At 38.5% G+C, this 18,575-nt stretch overlaps 1 protein-coding gene across 4 annotated transcripts in view; it reads left to right on the forward strand.

Annotated features, from left to right (window-relative positions):
* Positions 1-2,722: 2,722 nt before the first annotated feature.
* LOC130252017 (uncharacterized) overlaps positions 2,723-18,575 on the forward strand; it is a 59,778-nt gene continuing 43,925 nt past the window's right edge. For 2 of the 4 annotated variants that reach the window (XM_056489142.1, XM_056489143.1), the window contains exons 1-8: positions 2,723-2,948; positions 3,182-3,282; positions 3,621-3,690; positions 4,697-4,827; positions 6,485-6,573; positions 7,719-7,818; positions 9,169-9,212; positions 10,377-10,454. In XM_056489142.1, the coding sequence (XP_056345117.1) occupies positions 2,783-2,948; positions 3,182-3,282; positions 3,621-3,690; positions 4,697-4,827; positions 6,485-6,573; positions 7,719-7,818; positions 9,169-9,212; positions 10,377-10,454 (779 nt within the window). In that variant the 5' untranslated portion in view covers positions 2,723-2,782. The remainder of the gene's footprint in view (positions 2,949-3,181; positions 3,283-3,620; positions 3,691-4,696; positions 4,828-6,484; positions 6,574-7,718; positions 7,819-9,168; positions 9,213-10,376; positions 10,455-18,575) is intronic. The other 2 variants (XM_056489140.1, XM_056489141.1) reach the window with 1 other exon arrangement.

An 18,575-nucleotide genomic window follows, 5' to 3' on the forward strand; every position in this document is an offset into this window, starting at 1 on the left:
TGGCAACCACACAGTGCCATCTGATGTCCTCAAAGAGCAATAAACTGCTCCTAAAATCTCTTAAATCATCTAAAAAAATCTCAAAAGTAAAACTTGACCATCGGAGAGCATTGCTTCCCAAGCCTTCCTGGAAAAGAACCACTATCTAATTTGCCTGTGTGTTCATTAGAACAATCCTAACCTCATGTATGAAATAATGGGCTCTGAGCTAATCATTACTGCTCAGGATGGAATGGTGATGGTAATGAAAATTCAGTCTATTTTAAGAAAATAATTTATGAAATGGAGGGGCTAGAGGTAGTGAATAAATTACTCTCTCAGAAAAATGGATGATTTTGCTGGAATCTCAATAAGCTTATTAAATAGTGTACTTATTTATGGACAAGTATAAATTGAGTAAGAAACAAATTTGCCGTGAGAACCAACAGAATACAGTCTTTGATCCCTTTATCACTTCACTGCACCATTGTAAGTAACAGAAACAAACCCAAATACTTCCCCAGTGTTTTTAGGAGATGAATAATGGGTGCGTATATTTTGGATATTAATTGTCTCACACAGCTGTCAACATACACATTTGATAAAATTGCATTTAAGGTTTGATAAGGACCTTGAAATGGTTTCTGACAAAGCAAGATCCAGTCCTTCCTCCGAACCATGAGCAGTGGCTGTCAAAATCCATGCTATGAAAATTCATTGAGAGAAGTTAGAAGAATAAGGCACCTTCTAGATTCCAAGAATATTTCACCAATGTACACATGTGCATGTAAATATTTATTTCTTAATATAGGTAAAGTGCTCAGTTCATCCAGAGAAAGAAATGCACAGAAGGATGCTGGTGGGAGCAGGTGGCTGTTTCTGGGGCCAGGGATTGATTTGCAGGTGAGGAGGGTGCGGACAGCTGTGAAACACAGCCACCTACTGGCCTCTGGGTCCCTTGGCCTCAGCAGCCAGCTCTTCTCAGAAATTCTTCTCACCCAGAAATTGAGTTTTGCAACATGGAAATGTGGCCCAACCCATTCCAGTGAAACTTTTACTTACATCTATGGGTAATTAATGACTCTTTATCAGGATGCGTTCAAGCACAGAAGGGAGGACTGCAGCACGTTGGTAATAGTTTCTCAGCCAAGGTGAACTACACTTGAATTTCACCCCAGGATTTGAGAGGACTGCATGACTTGCAGAGCATTAGCCATGTTTCCTGCCACGCTGCAATATGTTGGCATCTGACTGCAATGTATTCCATATCAAAACATTCGTGGAAGAAACTTTTAAATTTATTTATAGAAAGCATCTGTCTTTATGTCTATACAGATAACCATCTATTTTGTACCAGATAGTGCTCCTTCTGATTCTTGCTTCAAAGTTGACTTTAAGGAGCTACAATAAATACATATTTAGGACAAAACTCTCTGGAGTCAACTATGCATACATTACCTGGTGTTTTTTTTCCCCTACTGTGATTATTTGGATGTTTACTAGTTTATAGGGACTCAAAACCTGCAAATTTTCAACATAATAATAAAAATATTTCATAGTGTAATAATAAAAATCTGTATAGGGAAACAAATTCTCTTTCTTTATGACCTCCTTGGTTCTATGTGTTTAATAGATTAGGACAGGAATTGTTCATTACTCAGGCACTGAGAACATCAAATGGCACTTTATAGCCCTTCTTTGCAATAGGAAAATATTGTACCTCGCTAAATAAAGAACCAAAGTCTGATTTTCCTATTTTCTCTCAACTACATAATTTCTAACCACAATTTGAAAATAGCCTAACTGAAAGTCTTATCAAAAATTTCCAGAAGTACTTATTTATTTTCAACATGGCTACTCTTTACATCAGTAAAACCCCCTCTCACCGCATACTTAGCACTGTCAGTGTAACATGAAACATTTTTTCATCACTCCTTTAAAGACTCCCAATTTTATTATTGTATCATATGCAAGATGTAATTCAAACCCACTTTGAATAGAAGTGCGCTTGTTAAGGAAGGCCAAGCTGTTAGTGTTAGAGTAAGGTTCTGGTTCAGGTACAGTCCTCGTTCATGTCAGACACAGAGTATTCCCTCTGGAGCACCCTCGCTCCAGATTAGCCCTCTGAGGAGATGTCCTGAGACAGCCTTCCAGCCGAGACGTCAGGACTAGAAAATCGTTCCTCCTTATATATCAAGGAATTTACTGGCTTGGGGACACTTTCCTCACGTCCACAGACTAGAAATTCAGTGCAGGATCTGAGAAATGCTTTCTCTCAGAACAGAGGTGCGCTCTCCGACACAGAAAGTCTAATTTTTCAACAAACACATTTTATGTTTACGAGAGGAGGCAAATATTTCATAAAGATTCCATAAACGGACTATCTCACACGCTTCTGACGTTATCCCGAGCCTCCTAATGGGGATTCCACTGCCGAGATTTTGTCCCGACACACCGCAGCACGCTTCGGGGTGACACGGGTGCGCTCGACGAGCCCGCAGCTCCTCGGGGATGCAACAGCCCCGCACCCCTGCCCCCGACCCGTGTCCAGCGTGGGGCCTGGGCACAGGCCGAATCAGAGAGGCCCCGTTCGGACACGCCTCGGGCTGGGCCCATCGCTGCCCTACCACCAGCACACGACCCACACCGACCCAGCCCCGCGCAACTCTCCCACGCGCACCCGGGTCTAGTAAACTTTCTCCCGCCCCTTTTCCCAATCGCCTCCGCAGGCCCCAGCTCCTCCCCAGCCCCGTGTTAGGCGGTCGCAGCCGGGGCGGTGCCCGCGCTCTCGCCCGCCGCGATCATGATCTGCGCCGCGCTGCTGGCGCTCCGGGGGCCGTGGCTCCTGGGGGCCGCTGCCCGCCCGCCCCGCTGGGCTCGCTGGCGCAGCGCGGGCTGCGAGCCCCCGGCGGGCGCCGCGGTGCGCATCGGCTGCGCCTCGGGCTTCTGGGGGGACACGGCGGCCGCAGGTGGGCGGTGAGGCGGCAGCAGCTGTTCGGGGGCCGGCGGGGAGGACCCGGCGGGGCGCGGGGGCCGGGGCTCGGGGGCCAGGCGAGTCCGGCGGGCGGCGGCGGCCGGCGGCGGCCCCAGCGCCATAGACAGCGCCCTTGCGCAACCGGCCGGGCCGGGGCGGGCCAGCACCGGGGGTAGGGGCGGGCGAGGGTGCCCTCTGCTGATGGTCGCTTCTGGCCTGCCCCGCCAGTGCCGCAGCTGCTGTACGGAGGGAAGCTGGATTTCCTCGTCTTCGATTACCTCTCCGAGATCACCATGTCGCTGCTGACGGCCGCCAAGGCCCGGTCTCCCGTAAGTAGATTCGGTGTCCGGCGCTGCTGGGCTTGGCCAGGGCGGATGCGCTCCGGTACTTAATGAGTTCCCGAGCTCTCCTTCAGCTCAAACCGCGCCCGAAACTTGTTTAATACGTAGCTGATTACGGGGACACTGTTTCTTAAGTATACTTTTTATTCGCATGTATTTATTTGCATCTGTTCAGCCTCATATAATGGAATTGTTCATGTCATTTCCCATCGTATTATCCAAACATTTTGAGAGGTAGTTGTTCTTCCTCGTTTTCTGTGTTAATCAAGGAGAGGGGTTGGGTTGACATACCTATAAGAAATGGTTATAGCTCTTAATTATTTCAGGTTTTAGGTTACACTCCGGATTTTGTCTCCACTGCCATGGCTCCCTATATAAAAGATATTCACAGGAAAGGTATGCTACTCTTTGCATGAGTTTGTATGTTTATGCAGTACCTCTACTTATGAAGGCAGACTGACAGGGTTGGGGCTGTTCTGTCTGGAGAAGAGAAGGCTCTGGGAAGACCTTACAGCACCTTCCAGTACCTAAAGTGGACTTGCAAGAGAGTCGAACTTTTTACAAGGATATGTAGTGATAGAAGAAGGGGGAATGGCCATAGCTGAAGGGAGGGTGGATTTAGATTGGATACTAGGAAGAAATTCTTTACTGTGAAGATGGAACAGGTTGTTGAGAGAAGTTGTAAATGCCTCATCCCTGGAAGTGTTCAAGGCCAGGATGGATGGATGGAACCCTGAATAGCCTTGTCCATAGCAGGGGACTTGGAGCTACGTGATCTCTAAGGTCCTTTTAATCCAAAACCATTCTAGGATTCTGTGAAAAATCCCATTATAATTGATGTGGAGTACAGGTCTGATGGTGAAATTGGTTTAAGATATTTGTTATAATTCTAAAAGTATGCATCTATTTCCATGTATGTCTTACTATTTCTTTAATTTATGGATGGCAGATTGCTTTACAGATCTTTTTAAAAATATGAGATCTAGATGTTTTCAACATCTTTAAGCTTTTCAAATTTCCTACATAATTCTACAATATGACTTTCCACTCACTCTATTTTTTTTTTTTTTGTTTAAATTAGTAAAGCTTCACAGTGTCTGCTGCTGTTCCTGTCTGAGATGTTTGATGCTGTCTGCCTCATTATGTGTGTCTTTCTGGTCATTTTCTCCTTCCATTCATAAAGGATAGATGAGAAGTATCTATAGCAATTATTTTTCTCTAAATAATGTTCTGTTGGCTTATTCTGATCCTTTCACAGGTTAAACATGGTTCATATTTTAATGTGGTTTTTGTATTTTGCTTGATTGAATGTGTGTTACCTTGCTTGTGTTTCAGCACACTTATTGAAGTACAGGATTATTGATGCTGCTGAACTTCATTTGCCTTTTTGTTTTTTTATTAGGTGTTCGTGTCATCAGTAATGCTGGTGGAATTAATCCACTTGCTTGTGCAGCTGCTCTTCAGGAGGTGGCAAAGAAAGCAGATGTTGATTTGAAAATAGCTGTTGTTGCTGGAGATGACCTGATGAGTGAGGTATTTCACTTTGTTTTAAGTCTTTGGTAGTACGAGTCTGTATAGCATGAAGGTGGCATTTACTGTGCCATAGGAACTTTGTGTGTCTTCATGCAGTTGTCTTCTATCAGAAGTGTTCTTCATTATATTTTAGGTTTTTTAAGGCATAAATACAGTTCTTGGCACATCAGTGTTTGGTATGTAATGGAGATTAAATTTATAAGCTTGTGATCTTCTGTTTAGCTTTTTGAAGCAAAATGTGAATCTGTTGTAAGGTCTGCCTGCTCTTCAGGAAAAGCTATTACATGCTGTTACTGCTTCTGTTGAAACTAGATAATAATGCATGTTAGTTCTTCTGAATATGGTGTGGATACCATACATTCAAATGCTTATCTCTTCTAGCGTTTTTAGTGGTTTACAGGCATTTCCTGATGTTACTTTGATTATAGATAGCTGGTTTTCTGATTCTAAGTGATTAGTTTACAGCCGGTAAGGTAAAATTAAGTGAGAGGATTTAAGTTCAAATATAAACAAAAAATTTTAAATATTAAATGCATGAGATTTTTTTACTTAAAGAATTACAATTTATCTATGAAATCTGTAACATACCTGAAAAGCTACTGGGAAAAGAGTTTATACATAATAGTAGTTAAGAGAAGAGAGGTTTGCACTGTGGTTAAATCTCTGCCTGTAACTTGGAAAATTATCTGTCTGCTTAGGATCTGTTACTCCTTGCATGCTCTTGAATGTGGAAGATTGTCAAGTAAGATTCTTCATTTGCAAGTTATGTGTGGTGTTTGGACTTCCTTTTAAGAAACTTCTGCCCAACTGAAATTATTTTACTATCTGTGGGCCAGAATTTCATTACTGGTACAACAGTGAAGTGGTTGTTATTTGAGCTTGTTACGGACAAACTTGATCTGAAATGCATTGTTTTCTATGCTGTTGTCAGTAAATAACTTACAGGAACAAAAAGGACACAACTTTTCTGGTCTGCAGACAACTTCTGCTGTTGATACATGAAACATGGTAAATGTTATTTGTAGTTTGGAGGATTTAAATCTTTATCATAGTACCAAATTAGTTCAGAGTGGAAGTTGTTGGTTTTCTTTCACACTACAGATCCCACCTGTAAATTAGTATTTACAGTTTATATGGACATTGTGTCTATGCAGTCACTGTCCCTTCAATCCACTGGATTGCTGAACTAATGCCTAATTCATGGTCATAAACACACCCTCTCCCCCACCTACATTTCTGGAAACACAACTTATTTTAAGTACCATATGAAGCTACAGGATTAGCCTTGTTCTCTGGCCATGGCACTGTAGCAGATGTGGCACATACATTTCTGTTTGCATGGTTTGATTTATTTAGTCCTACAGCAATTAAAGACAGTTTAAAGCCTAGGAAATACACCAGTTCATTGTTGGTCATATGTAAAGGAACATTACATTCTTTAAAGACTGCCTTAATTTTCTGCATGCTGGAGAAGTTGTGGTTAAAAGTGTATGTAAGGCTTTTAGCTATTCAACTGATTGGTATTGTTAATACTTTTAATAATTATGCTTGGCTTGGAGTTGCTATGAAGTGGACCTATTGTTTCATGCTGATGAGAGGCTTACAGTAGAAACTTCAAAATACTCATAGCTTGGGTGTTCTGCTTGTTTTCTAACAGAAAGAAAACTTAAAAGGAGCTGGTATCACAGATTTAGAGAGTGGCAAACAATTTCCAGAGAATATTCACAGCATGAATGTGTATCTTGGGTGAGTTATTTTAGCAAGTTGTATTTATTATGAGCAACTAAATTTAACACATTGGATACAAAAATTTGCTTTGCTTTGCAGTTAGAACCACATAGTATATGAGGTTCACCTTTAAATTATTCAGGCAACCAGGAAAAAAAATTGTTTGCAACTTGTAAATAAGTTTTAGTTATAAGCTTGTAAGTTATGACTCCTTAGCAATCCACCATCTGTGAATCATCTGGTTTTAGTTCAAGCTAAAACAGTATTAGTTCAATTACAACAACTGCAAAAATGCTTTTTCATATGCTGAGTATTCTGTTGCCGAATGGAGTAGTTTACTCTGTTGTCACTAGAGAAGTGCAAGCAAGGAATTGATGTACTGGGATGTTGTCAGAGTGCTGTAGGAGGTTCCATTATGTTGCGCTGAACTCTGTGTCAGGCTTTTTACTCTTGAAATTTACTCTTGAAACTGGTTTTTTGGGATAGTCACTTGTTTGAAAGATCTCTCCTCCTTTATGATACTTAGGGTTTCCATCAATCTCTGAATGCAGATGTTCTAGCTGGCTCTTTGTGAAGTTACATTTTAATTGTCACCGTCCACTTCAGACGAATCAATGTTAATCAGGTCTAGTAAAATAGAAGGACTGAGAAATGAGACAGTGGTCGCATGCATCTCTTCCGGCTGATGATCCTGGTGATCCTGTTCTTGGAGTTGGACAATATTTTGAGTTTTTAAATCACTTAGGTAATTTACGTGAAAGGTTTAAAATTGGAGGGCTAAGTCACCAGGGTTTTTCCATGGAAAAAATGTTCATCTTTATAAACTCACCTACAAATTGCATGGTTAATGAATCTCTGAAAGACTCTTTCCTGTAGTTGAAGATAGAGGTGTCCCTCTCTGCACTTTGTTCAAGAAAATTTCTATGGACATTAAGAGAAGTGTTTCAGTTATTTAGGTACCTGAATTTAATAGTGCCCTGATGACTGCTCTTTAAAATACTCTTGATGTTTAAACCTAACAACAAGTTGGTTGTTAAAGTAGATTTAATTGATTTCCTAGGCAATTTTAAGTGATTTTTGACCTGTATGTGTCAGGGAACTGTTTTTAAAATGATGCTTTAAAAGATGAAAGTACTTACTGCTGTGTTTTTTGTCATGTTTAGTGCAAGACCAATAAGCAGAGCTCTAGACCTTGGAGCGGATATTGTTGTGACTGGCAGATGTGTTGACAGTGGGATTGTTTTAGGACCACTCATTCATTCTGTAAGTACAAGTTAATATCCAGATGATAATGAATATATGTGAGTGGATATTCAGCAGTCATTGTCAGACAGTTTTTGTTCTTTATGAAAACATAGATAATAAATTAAAAATAATGAGCATCTGTATTTTTTTTCTTAAATGCATGAAAAGTTGTCAGCTTCTACTTCTCCTAAATTGATATTAGGGATATTTGTTAACTTGTGTACCATTAAACTGGAAAGCACAGGTGAAGTTTAGGAAGCCTTAGACTCTTTCACCAGTATTTCACTCTTACCATTTGTTTTGGGTTTTTCCCCCCTTGGTTTTCTGCAAAATTAGGTGTGCAAGTATATTTTTCTTTACCACAAGGTGTTGATAGTAGAGCTAGCTCTGGTTGTGGGGTAGCATGTGAAGTGGTTTAAAACACTGGGTTTTTTTTGTTCAGTGGGTAAGCAGTTTTGTTTAAAATAGTCAAGTTTCAATGCAGCATTTCTGAAAATCCTTAAAATTCAAAAATTGAATTTCTGCATGGTATGTAGTTTTCTGAAGTATTTTTAATAGGTTTTCATTAATTTTTGTGAAGGATTACACATGGTGAAATACAGAAGTTTTCTTTTGGTGCATATTTTAAAAAATAAGAGTGTATGTGTCTAGTTAAAAATATGCTTTCTAAAACATCATACTCTTTTTGATTTTGTGTGTGTCAAAGATTACCTAATTAATTTTCCGTTTATAACTTACATTATGACTTATTTTATTCATAGTTGTTTACATTCTCAAAACAACAACTGTCAGTGTGTATTACCTACTCCAGAGAGACCTTATCTAATTTATTTAGGAAAGTTTTATAAGATTTCTGCAAAGTGCCAGATAAGAAACAATTGCTGTATTGCTTGCAGGTTGAACTCGGGGAAAATATTCTAGTTAAAATTTCCAGTTAAACAGAAAGTGTACTTCCAGTTTTTGAGAGTGACTGCTAGTACTCTTGGAACTGATAATTTTCAAAAGTTGAAGACACATAGTGGTTTGTTCAGGTGACACAAGATAGGTACTATGTTTCTAAACTTGTAGGTTGTGCAGGTTTTAAGTAATATGGATATTGCACTTCCAACTCTTCAAAAGAGGATATGACTTCAGAGTTTAAATTTGTTGGGGTATATCAATGGGAGGAATACTGAAATATGTCAGAGGTTTTTTTTGCTGATTTTCTGTATAGGAACTCAAATCCATGTACCGTGTTGGCCAATTACTGTTACTTAGATTTAAAATGTGTCAAATGCATTGTTATTCAAAGCAAAGAACATACTGTGTGCAGTTTTTTGTACTGTATGCAACTTCTGTGTATTTAAAATATTTGTCTTTTTTTTCTAGTTTGGCTGGAATAGGGATGACTATGACTTGCTAGCTGCAGGAAGGTAAATGATATAAGAAGAAATGGGGTAAATTTGTATTTTGTATCATCATGTCAAGATAGCAACTTTTTCAGCACATGCTAATTTTTCATATTATCATTGCATTAATTTATTTTTATGTTTTTGTTAGGTTTGAGTTCTTTTTTTAAGGCTCGCTTACTACTCTCACTTGGAATTGAAATTATAGAAACTCCCTTCTGGAACCAACTTAAAATAAGAAAAGGAAGAAAGGGTTGAAAGATTTTAACAGCTTAATTTTCTCTTGTTCATTTTGTGTCAAGAGATGGTATTTTATAGTACAGGCCACTGATTCCCAGGTTTTTCTTTTTGGCTGCCACTGTTGATAGTCGAGGAGGTTGCAGGGCTCTGAAAGATGCACAAAAGCAGGTTTGTTCAGAAGGCAGCATCCTGGTATGATTTTGTTGAAGCTCAGTGTCAGTGCTCCCATTTACAAATCCTTGTTGTAGTTCTAAGATTAGTAATCTGATTCAGAAAGGGGTAGAATTATGCCATCTAATTTAACATTGCATCTGAATTGAAGTCCTCACAGAAGAGTGATTACTTAGCTAGCCCAAGCACACTCTAGTGTTAGTGTTCTTGAACATCTGCTAGAAAAATGTGAAGAGAAATTCATTCAAGCTCCAGTGAGTTTGGGATGATAGAGATGAAGATTTTCCCCATAATTATGTTGAATATTTATGGACTATCACAATCAAAATTTGAAAATAGTAGTACATGATCATAATACATTGTATCCTTCACATTGGAGATGAGATTCTCTATGTCTTCGTTTAAATATGATCTTTGTCTATTTAATTACACACAGTGTAGACTACTAAGATCCTGAATTTAGATCAAGATTTGAAATTACCAAGAAAACTTGGTTTTAGGTGTGAGGTAATCTTCTAAGGATTAATTTTCTGTAGGAAAATTCTTCTTGTAAAAGTCCTTTAAATACTCTATTCATATTTATTCATCATTAAACAGATATTCATCTATTCATCATCAACCTTGTTATGCTTAATGTATAATTCATAATTGTGTTAGATACTTGTGGAGGAAGATAGTGTGATTTGTTATTTAGCTCTATTTCCATTGTCTTTTAAAGCTGGATTTGTGAAAATCGATTTTGCATTATGCTTAGTTACTTTAATGCCATTTTCCCAGTCTTGCAGGTCATCTGATTGAATGTGGTGCTCAGTGTACAGGTGGAATATTCACTGATTGGCACACTGTACCAGACTGGTAGGTAAACTTGATACCAGCATGCATGTTTGTAGTGGACCGAAGATGTTGTGGAAACTGCTTCTACCTTTCTCTTTTTGGGGACACAATATGGGCCTCGATATTTTCCACCTCAATATTACTTTTCTACAAGTTCTGTTTTCCCTTTTGAAATTTTCCTTTTTGGTCAGACAAGTTCTCTTTCTTTTGTTAACTTTTATTGGAGAACAAATTAGCCCTTTGATTTCTTTTTTCCCTTTTAAATTTTCCCATTTCCTTCAGTATTCTCTGCTTTTTGAAAAGACTTATTGTTGACTTTGATGTACGATTGTATTGGAAAAGACAATATTGATAATTTGGCTGTTACAATAGTCTTCAGTTAGAGATGCTTTCTGGTCAGTCAAAAATTTCACATAATTTGCTTTGGTAGGAATGAATATATGTTATAGTTGTGTTCGGCTGAATAGCCTGTTGAGCACAAATGTGTTGGATGATTAGTCCTTCCAAAAAGTTCTGCATGTATCTTGTGTTTAGAACTGTTGAATTAGAGTTACACATAGGTGTGTTGTTCTGCCTGATGAGGGAGCCTGCTTTTTACCAACCTGATTTTAAGAGCCATTTAAACGTAGTTGGGGATCACCTTTTTTACGTAGTTCTGGCTGCAGTTACTTCTGTTTCTCTTGGGATGAGAGGGAGGAATCTTGTCCTGTGCTGTATCATGAGAAATGCAGCTCTTCTTTTATGTGATGGAGGAAAGGGCTGAAGAGCAGTGGGGAGATGCAGGAGAGAAGAGTGCTTTAATACAGCATGTTCTTGCTCTCAAGCTGTTGCTGCCTCCAGGCGGATGAACCAGTAGGACTGTGCCCTGCTGTCTGAAGAGCCATATGGCTGCCTGGGCTTTTTCTTCTCCTTGTAGTGACCACTTCTGATTCAGAGCATGATCCTGAAAGATGTGTGTTGCTTTTCTGAGTTCCTGAGCACTGCTGATTAAAGGTGAATGCATGTATGGCATTGAAACAAACAGGATCAGACATTTCTTCTTGCCTACTGGAAGGCTGCTGAACAAACTGCACTCATCTTCACTGTTGTATTCTATGAGAAATCAAAGGAGAGTGTTTATAGTAACAAGTCACTCTATTTGGTTCGGAAATTTATAATTCCTATTCTGATGTCTCTCCCAATAATTTATTTTGCTGTATCATGAAACTTCTTAAAATCTTCTGTAACTGTGACTCCAGAAGACCTTGCTTTATAAAACAATTAAAGTGAAAAAATGGAATACTAATGTTCTTATTAAAATTTTTGATAGGTCTTTATTTTTGTATTTTCCTGTGGGAAATGTCAATCTGGCTTTTAAAAAGAAAGGAAGCTTGAACATATTAAGTTGTGAGCTATTGGAGTGGTAGTAGTTCATTTTACAGATGTGTTTACATACACGAATATGTATAGCTAATAGTTTTGTATCTGGAAAGCCACAGAACTTGGTCTAAAATCACAGTGGACTAATGGCTTAGAGCTGACTGGTGCTGAATTAAATCTCTGTTAAAGAACATGGAAGTTTAACACCTGATACTGCTCTGTTACATTGTCCCCATCGATATGCATACATACACTGAAACCATGACTGTATTTGTGCTAATATAACATTTACTTATTTACCTTCAGTTTAAATGTACTAAAGTATTGATCATGGTGCCTTAAAATTAGTCAGTTTGTTTGCAATTTTTGAGTCTTAGACATATAATTGATGAAATTCTTGAAATAAAATAATGTGACACATCAGCCTCTATGATAAGCTGCTAAAACCAGTCAAAACCTGAATAATGTGTGAGTTTTGATTTTAAATTTTGAGATGTAGAGTGGAGATCCACTTTACTAGCTGAAGTGGAATTGTGATCCAGCACATCCATGAATATGAGGAGAAGGAAGGCAGGGAGAAGATTAATTGGATAAGTTTTGGTTTCCTGATAAATAGTTTGCTGTATTTAGACCCAGAAGTATGGAGGGCAAATATCACGAAAGCTCTTGGGATGCAGAAAAATGTGTTTTCCATTTAATAGTTTAGTAATAACCTCTTCTCTCCTTAGTTTAAAGAAACTTGGTGGCATGGGGTTTTTGTTGTTTAGACAGTCCGAATCTCTTTTCAATGCATACAGATAATGCATTCATAATAATGTACAATAATAACATGGTACTTTAGTCTCAGTAGTGACCAAAACATGCCATACCTGCAGTTGCTAACACTAGCTATATTGCAAATAGGTCAACAGAGCTCTGACAGAGTTTGCAGAAGTTACTTAGCTGTGTCTGTTAATGATTTCCCCCTCATTTAGGAAAAACTACACTTTTAGCAGTCTCCTGAAAATAAGTGCGTAGTTTAGATCTCAGTAAATCATTGTGTCCGTGGCACCTAATGTTAAATCTAAAACACCCAACTTAATCAGTAAATAGTAGGGTGAAGAAGCCAAGTTAAATCTGTGTTTGTCACTAATGTGCCTTTCACATATGAATTTCCTATTCCATGAGTGCATTTGTGCAACCAAAAGCAGAAAATCTATCCCTTGCACTTGCTGATGTCTGGTAACTGAACACTGGAGGGCAGCCTCTCTCCTCCTCACACCTTACTGCAGAGGGTGAGCTTGGGTCATTTTTTTTACTATCTTTGGGGTTTTTTTCTCCCCAAGTATAGTAATCATGTGACTCTTCTGTCTAAGGACTGATGGGTATAGTTTTTTCTAACTTGTAAAGAAAACTCAAAGAATTTGCTGAATTTTAGGTTTATAAATCTAATCTTTCTATTGTTTATGCATAGGCAAAAATAATTAACTCTGTAAACAAGAGTACTTTAATTAATTTGTATGAAGCCAGGCAAGTTAGAGCTTACATTCTGTGCGTATAGTATCATGTCTCAGTGACTATTGAGGCACTGGATTGAATCTACTTCATTCATCCAGCATAGTTTAGGTGGTGAATTTTTGGTGTTTTGCAGGAGGGTGTGTTGTTTGTTTGTTTTTAATTTTTTTGAAATGCTTGATGCAGATACTTCTGGGAACTCAATTCCACTGCAAAAGGGTGCTTTAAATCTCAGGAATATTTGTCTGGGTATATTGTGGCCATTTAATGGTTAATTATTAAACCTAAGTATTCTTTCATTTTCTTTGTTGTCTCCTTAAATTAAGTTTTTAATGTAAAACAAATGAAGTGCATGTTCCAGCTTGTGATTCTCCAAGTTACTTCAGTTGATAGAAACCAAACTTATTTGCGTTCTGTGTATTGACATAAGGCACTGGGATTTGTCCTGGGTGTATCTTCTTAATTAATTTGACTTAAAGGTGGGAATCTTGAAGGTATAAGGTTTTGTCCAGTTTTCCTGAAGACAGACAGGTAGAGGGGATAGGTGCTGGGTTTTTTTTTTTTCCAGTGAGAAGGTGGCTGCTTGACTCTTCTCGTGTGAATTCTCTGATGTTTAGCAGCGAAAGTGCTAGAAACATTAGTTCGTAGTCTATAGAAGAATAATGTACATTCTTAAATGCTGATTTTAAGTTAGTGTTATCAAAAAAGGCACTTACTCCTGTTCTGTTATTTGTATAACAGCAGATGGTCAGCAGAAGTGGTAGTACATTGCTGCTCCCTATTTAATGTCTATTGCCCTGCTTCCAGTGACAGATTTATTCCATGTGTGAAAATGAACTGTATTGCCAGAACTACACTGATAATTCACAGCTCGCTATTTAATTTAATTCGTCCCGAGACATCACTGTCTCTTCCTATTATTTAGTGCCAGTGGGTGATTAGTACATTGTTTTGTTTTGAAATGCAGGAGAGAATAAACTAAGGCTGATCAATAGAGTAATCATTTTGAGGAGATGATAAACACTGACATTTTGCCCTAAGCCAAGAGTGTACAATGTTTGAGACTGCATAATCCTCTGGCCTGGGATCACCGAAAGGGTGAGTCAATAGCTGTAGTCTCTTAAAGGCTGGATCCAGATTTCTTAATTTGGGACTAGAACAAAATCCAGCATGCAAGTCTCATTCAGCAGTGTGGAATCTTTTTTTTCTCTGTAGCACCATGTATTCCCAGCAGCTGAAAACACCAGGCAGCTGGTCTGTTTAGCCTGAAATTGTCTGGCCATTAAAAGCTGAGGTATAAGACGTAGTCTGAAATGCCCTAGTCAGAGGGGACAAGTGATATAATCAGTAAGTCTTGCCTAAAGCAGAATTGCATGTTAGGAAGCATTTTGGTACCTATGTGTAAAAAGATGCTCATACCTTTATGTTATAAGTTTGGGCTGATCTTGGCCTGATGTATTATTGGCTTTGAACCTGTTGTCAAAACACTGCTAGAAGTGGTAGGAGCTGCTACTTTTTGCCTAATAGCATTCTGGTTAAAATACACATCTAAGGAATTGAGAACCTTGGCTTAGAGCTCTCCTCAGTGTGGCATTCACTGAGTCACATCCCAGGAAACTGGGATTAAAAAAAAAGCATTAGCTGTAAAGCAAAAATTCATACCACAGCTTACTTGGATCCTGGTTCACTTGCACGTCACATGCATTGCTTGGGGATTTGATTTTCATTCTTGCAGCAACTTCCCCTGCTAGTAAATATACTACACTCACTGTTACGTCTTCTGTTGCCAGAGGTAGTGGCTAGAATGAGATACTTGAGGGATTTGACACTTCTGACAGGAGAAATACATGTTCTGTCTCAAGTAATGTCTCTCTCCCTGAGCCAAAGTATTTGTCATGAATTTTACTTTCCTTGTAATTCAAATGGTGTAAGAAGTATGGCAAAAAAGGAGGTTTACCTTGATGGCTCCTCAGAGGCTTCTGAATAGTGTACCAGATCCCTGCTTAGATAGCTCAATTTGACATCTGTGACATGCCCATAAACTGTAACATTTCTGAGAGCCAAAGCTGAAAAAAACCCAATATTTTACATGGAAAAAGTTAATCCAAGAGTAAGTTGTTGGCAGGCAGAGAACTTGACAGGAGACTCCGATTCTTGATTGCTGTAAGAGTAGGTTGATGAGATGGTGGCTTCAGCAGCAAAACCAGTTTTGTAACTTGGGTACTCCTGTGCTGTAGGTCTTCACTAAGACTTGTGTTAACTCTTAACTCCTATCTAGGCCCAGATTGGAGGGGTTTTCTAAGGTGTAATCTTAGCTTCATCTCATTCAGTGCTCTGGTTTATTAATGTATATTTTATATGTATACATTTATATATAATGTAATGTAATTTAATGTAATGTAATATAATATAATAAATTTACTTGCTAAGTAGCAAACATGCAACCTGAAATGGACCCTTTGGACTAAAGAATGGTAGTTGCCATCTCCCCTTGCAAACTGATGTATATTACTTGTGTATATTGACCCTGTGCTAAAAGAACTGTTTAAATATTTTTAAAATAGTACTTGATATTTATCTCTAGTACTGTATTTTATTAATTTATATAATTTAATTTGAATTAATTATATTAATGCTTCTTTGGAATTGGTTCCATTGCTTGTGACTGCCTCGTCCTACATAGGGGTTTTGTCACTAAACTGATGCAGTTTTTTATTTTTTAAGGATGCCACATAGCCAAGGTACCTTTGGATGCCATGACCATAGTTGCTGCTGAAGTTCATAGTTCTGTGGTTACTCCCCTGCTTCACTATAAAAAGTAAAGCTTGGCTATGGGTTGTGGACAGCCTAAAGTTGGCATCTTCCCCACAGAGCAGATGTCATATGGTGTGCAGTCATTCAGCAAAACCTACAAGTGAATCAGGTGAAGAGTCACTATTTTGAAAGTGGAAGTGCTGGTCAAGGTGATGGTGTGGCTATACTTCCTGTGGTATACCTGAGCCAGGCAGCTACTGCTTCTAAAGAGCTTTTTATGACAAGTTTAAGTAGCTGACATTTGACTGTATTATAGAAGTAATAGACCAGTTTATTTCCAAGGTGAAAATCAATTTTGAGTAATGTCTTTTAGCAATTTACAAAATACATTTTTGTCTTAAGCATGTTTATATTAATGTGGGTTATTACTGCCATAAGCTACAAGATAGTACTGAATATTTGTTCCCAGTCATCAGTTACAATCCAGATAGAATCCAGGGGCTTCTTACCCAGATCATTGCATCTCTGTGTTGTGAATTGTTAAAAAAGTGAGGGAAGCTTTCAGGGCTGGAATAACTTGGGGGAGCACACATCTTCTGCTACTATCTGACCACACAGAAAAGTTCATTGGGTGGTGGTATACTCTGAGGGGGAACAGTATTTGCTGTATTTTGACCATATTAGGGGGTGAAATTTCTCACTTTGTCTCACTATTGTATTTGGGTTTTGTTTTTTAATGGTTTGGGGGTTTTGAGAGTGGAAGTTGGGCAAAATGAAGTTGAATCAATGTTAGTAGACTCAGTGGTTCAGAGTAGGAAGTTGAATGTCTACAGTTTACTTCTTCCTTCAAAACAAAGATCACTTTGGAAGTAGTGTAAGAGTTACATGTGTTGATGACTGAGATCAAAATGGGCTGCAACAGGGACACTGATTGTCAGTGCAGGGAGATGGACTGCTCTGGGTGATCTGTCTTCATGGGAGTGGTATCTCTTCTGGGTATGTGATCTGAATAAGCTGCATTGAGGCCTGCCAGCAGGGCACTTGGTGCTGTTGCCTTAAGACAGGACAGATAGATAGGTGATAGGGTCAAGCACACAAACAAGACACTAAGAGGGCAAAAGCTTCTAAATTCTAGCCTTGTTCAATCACTGATCCTGCCTTGTTACACTGGCCGAATCATGATGCTTTCTTCTGTGTGTCTCCTTGCATCTGAAATCAAGATAATAACACATTAGTCTGTTACCACACATTAACGTTCAGGACCTTTTTTCTATGTCACACTTCAAAATTGTGGATGTTATATACTTCCTACTACCATCTTTTCTCTTTCCGCTTCCCCGCCCCAGAATAGCCTGTATATAAAACTGTTGATTTCATTAAATTCTTTGCATTCACCAGGGCAGGCTTTTTGTGATTCCTGTATCGGTTTAGTGCTGTAAATAGTTCAAAAGACCAGTCAAATGAAGAATTACCTTTACTGTTTTGATGTGGGCTTTTCTAGGTGTTTTCCACGAGCTACCATACTTTTTAAGTTTGTCTGCTGTAAGCGTTAAAAGTTGTTGATCTCTGGTAACAGATCTTGTGTCTTAATCCTTATTTTAAAAAATGGAGTTATGTTTGAATGTTCTTGGTGATAAGGAATCTGCTCAAACTCCCATGAACTTTTACAAATGTCCCTTAAGAGTTCACTGGTATTTTTGCTTACTTTCTTCCAGACTTTGTGGATTTATGTTATACAAACTGTGTTCATGTAACCTTTGCTGATTACCAGTGCAGTTGTATGTTCAGCACATTGTTACCACTACTACCCAAAAATAATGACCTGAAGGTCATTTGTTTTAATGAATGTCGTAAAGTTCACTACCTTTCATTATTAGGACCTTTTTAGAACGGTTTAGCTTTTGCAAGTGACTGTACCTCCTTAACTCCTCTTTCTATGTTCATTTTATATCTGTGTGATCTTTGTACAAATTTCAGACCTTCTGTGAGAGGGAAGGGAGTCAGGTAGCCTTTTTAGAAGAATCTTTGCATTCTTATTTTAGTTCTCAGGTACTTCCAAAAAGTTCTGAGTTCTTAATTTTGCTCAAATTCTCTGTAAATAAATGAAAGCCTTTTAGCTAGAAAAGCAGATGTCTGGATCTTGTCCACATAATCTTGAAAATTGTGCCTTGCTACTGTAATGACCAGTATGTGCCTCTTACTATGAGTTATTTGATCACTTTTTGTGTATTTTGCTCATGAGAATGTGATGAGGAAGAAGAATATTTTAATATATGAACATGTCCATAATTTCACTGCTTTTCTTTTTGCTGCGCCTTTTAATCTTCTATTAGTTATGTCGTCTGTGTGCTGAGGATCTTAACTTTCATATGTCTTTCTGTTATCAGATTGACTTTCCTAATCTATAATTTATTATTAACATTTGAAGATTATTTGTAGGTGTGATTATTCCTGTTTCCTGCTTCCCTTCATCTGATGTTATCAGCACAGTTTGTTCTTCCTGCTTTGACTGCTGTTCTACAAATCCAGAGTGCA

This window comes from Oenanthe melanoleuca, chromosome 4, assembly GCF_029582105.1.
Source record: "Oenanthe melanoleuca isolate GR-GAL-2019-014 chromosome 4, OMel1.0, whole genome shotgun sequence".
Lineage (NCBI taxonomy): Eukaryota > Metazoa > Chordata > Aves > Passeriformes > Muscicapidae > Oenanthe > Oenanthe melanoleuca.